This window comes from Rosa chinensis, chromosome 5 (genome assembly GCF_002994745.2).
Source record: "Rosa chinensis cultivar Old Blush chromosome 5, RchiOBHm-V2, whole genome shotgun sequence".
Taxonomy (NCBI): domain Eukaryota; kingdom Viridiplantae; phylum Streptophyta; class Magnoliopsida; order Rosales; family Rosaceae; genus Rosa; species Rosa chinensis.
Genome location: NC_037092.1, coordinates 27,671,932 through 27,680,791, shown reverse-complemented (window position 1 = coordinate 27,680,791; position 8,860 = coordinate 27,671,932). Strand labels below are relative to the sequence as shown.

The 8,860-nt window shown below is 39.6% G+C and overlaps 1 protein-coding gene across 3 annotated transcripts; it reads right to left on the bottom strand.

Moving 5' to 3' along the window:
- Positions 1-3,600: 3,600 nt before the first annotated feature.
- On the bottom strand, positions 3,601-8,045 carry LOC112165636 (putative ubiquitin-conjugating enzyme E2 38). 3 transcript variants are annotated; one of them, XM_024302225.1, is made up of 8 exons: positions 7,866-8,045; positions 7,672-7,783; positions 6,591-6,734; positions 5,659-6,477; positions 5,491-5,548; positions 5,093-5,232; positions 4,703-5,014; positions 3,601-4,136 (listed from the first exon to the last, which is right to left on the bottom strand). In XM_024302225.1, the coding sequence occupies exons 1-8, from the start codon at positions 7,895-7,897 to the stop codon at positions 3,822-3,824; spliced, it is 1,932 nt and encodes a 643-aa protein (XP_024157993.1). In that variant the 5' UTR covers positions 7,898-8,045; the 3' UTR covers positions 3,601-3,821. The 3 variants fall into 3 exon arrangements, with proteins under 3 accessions (XP_024157993.1, XP_024157995.1, XP_024157996.1); XM_024302227.1 differs by lacking the exon at positions 6,591-6,734; XM_024302228.2 differs by lacking the exon at positions 7,866-8,045 and having other exon boundaries at positions 6,591-6,679.
- Positions 8,046-8,860: the final 815 nt, after the last annotated feature.

Sequence of the window (8,860 nt, the reverse complement as noted above, 5' to 3'; positions counted from 1 at the left end):
AGAAAATTTTCTCAAATTTTGATCCGAACAAAAAGTCATCTTTTAGGGCCTCCTAAAAGTACCGAAACGACAATAAAAGTGAAGGTAAAGGTCGTTTACCGTCCAAATGACTAGTAAACTGGTAAATTAAGGTACGGGACGTTACAAAATATCTCATGATATTGGTTGACACGCAAACACACTGGTAATGTGTTATGCCATTGTCCATTTGTAAATACTGCTTATAATACACTCCTAGCAAATATCATATGACAACAGGCTCACTCCTCGGATAATCCTATTCAGTTAATTAGATTTGATAATTCTAGAGAGTTTACATCGAAGAGTTTCGATGGATATTGCAATGGGACTGATGTTGGACATCATATTCTCATGAACACATCCAAATGGTCTTGCGAAAACGACTACGATGGTAGTCAGGACATTGGTAATGTGCACCAATCTCCTTATATCCGCTTGGGGTGATGCAATATCGCATGCAACTATGCTAATTCTTCTATGACCTACCGCCACGTGACTGGGTACAAGTATTTTGTACTTATGCACATTTGAGTGAGCCATTTATATGCCAATTGCGACACTACAGCGCACTATGACAGGTCCTTACAGACGAATGGGCAACTACGTTGGATTTGAGACTCCGACAATCATCTTCCACTTAATGCCCTTGTAAGGCGATCTCATTACCGCTAGATTTGCGGGTTGTCACTTTGATGAGACAGTCTTCTCGTCGTTAGGGGGAGATAAGAACACGAATGTTCAGCAGGAATGAAAAGAATTGTCGTGGTCTGTCCCCACTATGTCTCATCTCGATCCCCACTAAAGTGATGAGATCACATATATCTGCTGCAAACATGCCTACAATGATGGACATCCCTACGAGAGGATGTAGTGCCACCCAACGCCAAAGAAAGTGGCATTCCGGCGTTACAGGCCATGGCCCCAGCTAGGATGCATGGGAGGCCCGTGGGTTCGAAGGATACCTTGGCACAACCCAATCCTCTAATCATCGACACTCAAAATCTGTCTCATGAGAATCTTCTGGATTAAGGTTACTGTTGGGGGACGCCTCAACGTCAGAACTTATTCCTGAGAATATAGAGCTTTTTGAAAGTTACACTAGTGTACATGAGACGTGGGATAGAAACTCCATCATAATTGATGATGTAGTTGCGCGTTTCGTTGCACATGAGTTTGTTGTGTCTGATGATATCGAACCACGCTCCGTTGATGAATGAATGCCAACGTAGAAAAATTTGGCCTAAATGGAAAGATGCGATCCAGATTAAGTTGGATTCTCTAACGAAGAGGAAGGTTTTTAAGCCAGTGATGCCAACACCTCCTAACAAAAAACTAATTGACTAATGGGTCTTCATTAGAAAACGTGATGAGAAAAAGAGATGGCAATCTCGCCTTATGGCCGGCGCAAGGCTTCTCACAAAACGCCTTGGAATCGACTACGATGAGATATATTCTCTCGTAATGGATGTCATTGCACTCCACTACCCTGTCAGTTTGGTAGTTTCCAAATAACTGATCATGCAGCTTACGAATGTGGTCACTACATATCTCTATGGGGATCTAGATACGGAATATACATGAAGATTCATGGTGGATTTCATTTACCCAAGTTAAGTGGCTCTAGACCACGGAGCGTGGTTGCAATAAGACTGAAACGCTCACTAAAATGACTACTTGATTGGGAAGAGATTCTACTCTCCACCATAAAAAAAAAGGTTTCCACTATATCTCAGGAGTAGGAAAACTCTGACTACCAGCAGCATTCAATACAGGGACTAGAGGCAGAGCGACTGACAGGAATTCAAATAACCGTGCTAGATCAAAATCTAGAGGCGCCAAAGACTACAAAGTTGGAACTGGTTCATACTGACGTGTGGGGGCCTTCACCTGTGCAATCTCTAGGAGGCTCAAGGTACTACGTGACATTCATTGATGACGCGGGTTTATTTTGTGAAAAAAGATTTTTATTCTTTCAAACTTCCGTTTATGCTTATTTTGATCAAAGGACAAAGATTTCTTTTGATTTTTCGTCATTAGATCTAGTCATTGAATAAGTGATGATGCCCGCACGTTTCCATAACAAGTTTCGGATTCTATTGCGATTCATGTTGGACATGATCTTCATTAGAAGCCCTTAAAGAGTTAAGGGAAACTGTTGAACACTTGAAATCCGAGTTTGAGATGAAGGATTTTGGGAGAACACGATTATGTCTCAGTTTGGAACTTGAGCATTGTGTTGATAGATGCTTAGGCTTGACAAGGTCAAACCTTCAAGCACCCCAATGATCATCTGTAGTCTTGATCCTGAAAATGATCCTCTTCGTTTGAAGGATGATGACCAAGATGTGCTAGGGGCAGAAGTGCCTTACTTGAGTACAATAGGCACATTATTGTACTTAGCTTAATGCACAAGACCGGACATCTCATTTTCCATGAACTTGTTAGCTAGATATAGTTCTGCGTCAACACGGCGCCATTGGATTAGTGTAAAAGATATCTTTCAGTACTTGAGATGTACGATTGATATGGGCTTGTTCTATCCCTACAGAGAGATGATGGATTCGGACCCATCACACACTAGGAACGCTGCCAACATTGGCCTGCGTCCTCTATCCCCATCCCAAAACGACATGTGTTTTCAATGTTTTGCTGATATTGGGTATCTTTCTGACCCACACAAAGGTCATTCTCAAATTGGTTAAGTGTTCACCATGGGTAAAGACCGTGATATCTTGGAGGTCTACAGAACAAACCCTAGTCACTATATCTTCGAACAATGCAGAGATCATTGCTCTTCTCAAAGTGGTTCATGAATGTATATGGATTGAATCCATAATTATGCATGTTTGAAAAATTGTGGTTTCAAGTCTACCACAGATGAGCTTACGAGCGTTTAGGATAATGTTGCTTGTTTTGAACAAATGAAGCAAGACTACATCAAAAGCGACAACACCAAGGATAATCAACGACAACAAACTCTCCTCAAGATCAAAGTGAACTAGGTTCAATTTGAGGACAGTGCGACAAGCTTGCTCACTAAGTCATTGCCTAAATTCCACTTTTGAGAAACATGTGGGTAATATCATTTGCGGAAGTTATCTAAACTCTCATGACCATAGTCATTAGGGGGAGATGCAGACATTAGGGGGAGATGTCTACATGTATGGTCTCGAAAAGTGAAGGGTGTGTTGTGCTCTTTTTCCCCTTCGACCGAGGTTATTTTTGTCTCACAGGATTTTTGTTACTCGGCAAGGTTTTTAATGAGGCAACTAGAGGAGCATCACGTTTGGGTGACACAAGGGGGAGTGTTCAAGTAAATCCAGAATATGGGCCACAAACTCTAGGTTACTTGACCTAGGGTTTCATGTTAGAGATATTCTCGAAGATATTCATAGATATCCGATTAATTGTACCATTATCTTTCCTTGTACAACTCTGATTCTATGTCTTGTATCCTCTATATAAAGATACCTCTATTATCAATTAAGTCGTACTTTCATTCTCTCCCAATTTTGGTTTTCCTTATACAATTTTTTCATTTTTATTTTTAAAAATTATTTTTAAAAATGTTACCGAACATGACAAATTCTCTCCATATATAGATAGATTAGGAAATATCGGAGCTCCAAACTTTTTTTGCTAATGCAGCTTATCCAGAACGCTTTACACTTTTCAAAGACTACGCCTTCTAAAATTTCTGCTCAAAGTGGCAAGGTTTAAGCCCTGCACAAAGGAGATTCGACCACTATAGGAGAGTTAACTAATTAGTTACATCCATAATAAATATTCAAAGTAGATGACTAAAAATGTTTCTTCCACTCTGAAGGTCTTGCAGCCTGAGGCATGCTACCATTCTGCTTATTCCCGACTGTTGTTGGTGGTAAAAATTTCTCACAGTCCTTGGCACCAATCTGTGTAAACTGTTTGACAAGAGTAGGCAAACACCCAGCTACAGAATTTTTAAACGCCTGTGAGCAGCTCTTGTTACCATTAACACCCTGAATCTGACCTTTGACTAGACACCCCACTTGAGCTCCATCCATATATGCTTTACATGCACTTAGAATGTCATGAGCACGATTGCGGAAATGCCCGATAACAAACTCCTCAAAATACTGCATTAAAATGCACAGTTATAGCTGAGAATTTATGTTGAAACTCATAAATGGACACAATTTATACAAGCATGGCATTCACCAGATACCGTGTGGTCAAGTGATATTTGATATGTAGCTTTCTAGTCCAATTTCTAACATTCCACATTAGACAACTAGAAACACCAGTTTTCTCCTACATCATTTTATCAAGAAATTATGTATACGTTGCATATCATGAATTTCCAATTCCCTTCTAGTCGGCCTAAAGATATTTACAATTCTATCTAGCTCGCTTAAGCATGAAAGATCACTTAGTGAAAAACGAACTCAAGTCATCAAACTGACTTTAAAAATGTTTTAGTGTGGACATGATTTAGGAAAAAATATGTGTTATTTGACTTTCCTTTTTGGAAATTTTTCATATGTCACAACTTACAAGTTCACTTTTTGATGACTTGGACCATGACGATAAAAGGCCAAATTACCTATAAAATTTCAATTCCGATCTCACATTGCAGAATGCAGAAGACTGAGACTGGCCAGTAGTATTAAGAAATAAATGAAAAGAAGATATCAACTCTTACCTTTGGAGGCTTCTTCATCATGTACACCATCGTCCTTAGAGATAGGATGAACGTGTCCTCATTGTACTTCTTCGATTGCATTTCACCGCTTGGTGTACCCTTCATGGGTGCCCATCCAGGCTCATTGAAGTAGGGCTCTGTATTCAAGATCAGCCCTTGTATAGAGACCAAAACCTGAAGCATCGTTGACTTACCAGGGATCCACTTCTCTTGCTTGCCCCCAGACCAGGTGTTGAGAAGGCTGAGGCATACTTTTCCACAATCATACAAATTTGGATTTAGTCGAAGGCCACCAGAGTGGTAGTAGACATGCTGGCATTACCAAATCCCAAGTCAAACCCATGATGTAATTAGATAAAAATTAATTCCAGAAAAACATCAATCACATACCGGTGGCCCATTGGGATAACCACTGGGGAAGGAAATATCAAAGAAAAAGAGACCATCATGGTAAGGAGTACCCTCCGCTCCAACAATTACTGCTCTCAAGAGGTCCATTCTTGTCTCATAAACTCTAACGAATATCATATCTGTCAATGTTAAAAGAGGAAAGCTCAGGGTTCAGATATGAAGCGAATTATATATTATTGCACACTAGGGAAGAGTGCAACAAAGTTTCTGCCGTATCAAAACAAACATAGATATGCCTACATCTATGTTCCACATATTGTCAATTCCCAAATTTCAAATACTCAGCCTGATCAAAAGTCTTTTCGCTAGACCAGATAAAAAGACTGCACCAGAAATACATTACTGCCATAAAATAAAACACATGCATAAGGGCTCACCAGGCAAATCATTCTCCAGGATCTTCCACTCTTCCTGAATTTTCTTTGCCCAGTTCTTCTGAAGCCGTCAAGGGAGTAAAATCAGAATAGCATCAAGTACACTCAAGTATACGCTCGAGTACGGATATGAAAATGCAAATTCAAATGCAATACATCATCTAAACTCACCTGCTTTGTTAAATGACTCGTCTTAGTATAATGATGGTCTGAATGATCTTCAACTGTATCAAATTGTTTGAAACCATTTACCTTCCCCATAGTTTTTTCTGTATCCATGCTAGAAACTGGCTTCACAGAGACATTGTTTTGAGTTTGTGTTTGAAATACTGATGATTCTGCTCCAACTGGGAGACTAGAAGCACTCCCTTGGTGTTGCAGATAAGACTGTTTCTTTTTACTGCTGGAAACTTGTGGAAGTTTCCAAGATGATGATATCCCAAGAGAGTGACTAACACTATCCTTTTGGGTCTTCAAGCTTGAACTACTTCCAGAAACTGATTTTACACTGCTTCTAAAATCTAACAACATGAGACTATGTGGGATAGGTGCTTCTATTCCAGGAGGAACATCCATTTCATCAAAATAAGCCGTCATTTGGGCATACTCATTGATATCTATAAACTCGTTCAAATAAAGACCAGTATAGTCACCCTTGGAACTAGATGCATCACAACTGGGACCATCTAAGTCCATCACATTATGCGATGCTGGAGCAAAACTCTTAGCAGCCTGCTGATAGTTTCTATCAAAAGAACTACTTCCAGAAACTGCAGTTTCAATACTCTTAGGTGGATTCAACAACCAGGGGATAGGTGGCATAGGTGCTTCTACTCCAGGAGGAATTTCCACATTATCAAAATGGGATTGCAGTCGGGCATACTCATCGACATCGATTATCTCATCCAAAAAAAAATCACCATAGTCAACCTTGTGTGATGCTGAGGAAGAACTCTTACCAGAAGTAATAAAACTATTGAACACAGCTCCCTGAAAGTGCTGGTATTATTAAATATGATAAAGATGGTTCACAGTGACATTGAATACTTGACGAAAACAAAAATATAATATTCAACGACTGCAGTATGAAATTAATCATAAACCTTAGCCCGATGATCAAGGTAATCATCGGAAGAGTATTTTATGGCCTTCACTTTATTACTTCTGTGAACCTTCTTCTTATCCGTAAACACTGCAGTGTCAGAATCTTCATCATCATCAATTTCAATGACATCCGGCACAATAGCCTAACAGAAATTCAGACACACAATGTAAACATATCTATATATGGTTACATACAGCTGAATTCCACGACTTCAGAGGGAAGGAAAAAAAAGATAATCCTTTACCTTGAGGTGTGGGGGTGAGAGCGACTAGCAAATAATCAATTCTTAGAAAAATGCTAGAGAAATTGCCATAAGTAGCACCCAAACAATATACTAATAGATAACACGTACAATGTCACTTCTGTAATCAAATCATACACTCTATAACAGATGTGGTTAGTGTAAAGTGTCGATTCAGTTATTTTTTGAAGAGAACACATTATGTTGGGGTGCAATTGTTTATTTCCAAAATTTGAGTGACAGAAAATTGTCCAAAGATTAAAATTAAAATGAGAAGGGCAGGTCGCTATAAACAGTGAATGAAAACCTCCTCAATGCGTATTAGTAAGTTAATAGAAAAACCTAACCAAAATGCTTGTTCTTTATAGCGACATAACTAAATGTGATGACTTTGTTAGGAATTCAGATCTTGAATTCCTAGAAGAAGACGTGCAAAACAGCACAAAATGCCATTCTTGACAAGGTTTGACAATTTGCCCACATCACCCGGCTGCTAGGGTAAACCCTATATAGGACAGAAGATTACAAGAACTCCTAGGGTCTGAGCAAACTTGCTCCTAGGGTTTGGGCATCCTAAAAGCATTATCTAAAATAACTAAGCTTTATAAAGCCTATACAATCGCTAGTCAAGTAGATATAAAAATCCCCAAACAACCTAAACAAAATTGCTGAAATCCCCAATTGATAATAACCATAACAGTACATGACATGAATATAACTGATTTCGTTACAACAACATGATCGAAATTCAATAAAAAAATGACAGGTAGACTGATCACAAGTAAGATAGAATTCGTGATCGAGTTAAAATAGAGTTATAGATAGTGTATGAACGGACCTCTTTGCCTTTGCGTGATTTCCGAGTCCGAGTAACGGGAGGGGGAATCAAGACGACGTCGTCCTCGTCCATGCTCGGAGAACTGCTCACAGTATCCGAAAACAGTCGCTTCCTGAAAGTGATAAAGGGTCAGAGGAGGAAGAAGAAGAAGAGAGAGTTTTGTTGTTGAGCGAAGTAAAGAAAGAAAGAGAGACTTGGGATTCTGGGGAGACGGCAGCGACTCCATTAGAACCGGCTTTCCGTGCTTTCGTGGAAGAGATGACGAAAAGGGTCAGTAATCCGAACCGTTCGATCAGAAGAACCGGGTTCGTAAGAAAAGCGAAAGCTTATAGATTACGAAACAAGAGCTCTGGTAGTAGACGTCGCTTCGCGCCTTGTTCGCAGCCATGGGCCGCGCACACGTTTTGCATCTTAAATTACTAATATACCACTCTAAAGTAATTGGGCCTCATTTCCTAGCAATTACATGGTACGTGAGGGACATTATATAATCTTTAAATAAATAATGGGATAGCGGTATAAATAAAGGAGGGTGCAGGATTATCCAAGGATCAGTTTCTTGAAACTGTAACGCATGCAAGAGTATCTAACTCTTGAAAATAAATATAATTTTAGTTTTTAAATTTAATATATAAATCTGAAATCTACTTGTGAGCAAGACTATTAAAAAAAAATATTTATGGGGATTATACAGGCGCCTCCATCTGAGTTATCCGAGCTGGTAAACGGACCAAAACTGCTTCTGTGCAGGACAAAACACTTCTGGAGGTTGATGAGGGCTTTGATCTCCCAAATGAACATCAAGTCATTACTATCTCTCCGGCTAAGAAGAAGGGTCTCCCCAAGGGAAGGAAGAACAAATACAAAACAATAGGGTTTCAAGCCTGGTAGGACTAGGATTCCAAAACCAGCCTGGATGTTGATGCAGCTAGTGCGGACAAAGCCTTAGTGGCGGGAGTAGCAGCTGATGATGGAACCATGGTTCTTGTGGAGTCTAATGCTAGTGTTATGGAGGGAGTAGCTGAAGGGGATGAGGGTTTGCTTTTGGCAAATGCACCTTCTTAATTCAGCGGATAACTGAAATGTGATGTCAAGCGCGTTCAATTCATCTGTGCCCCTAATGATTACTCATGGATGAATTAGGACTTTTTTGAGTGAGCTTCATAGTTTTTTAAAAAGGTAGAATTGT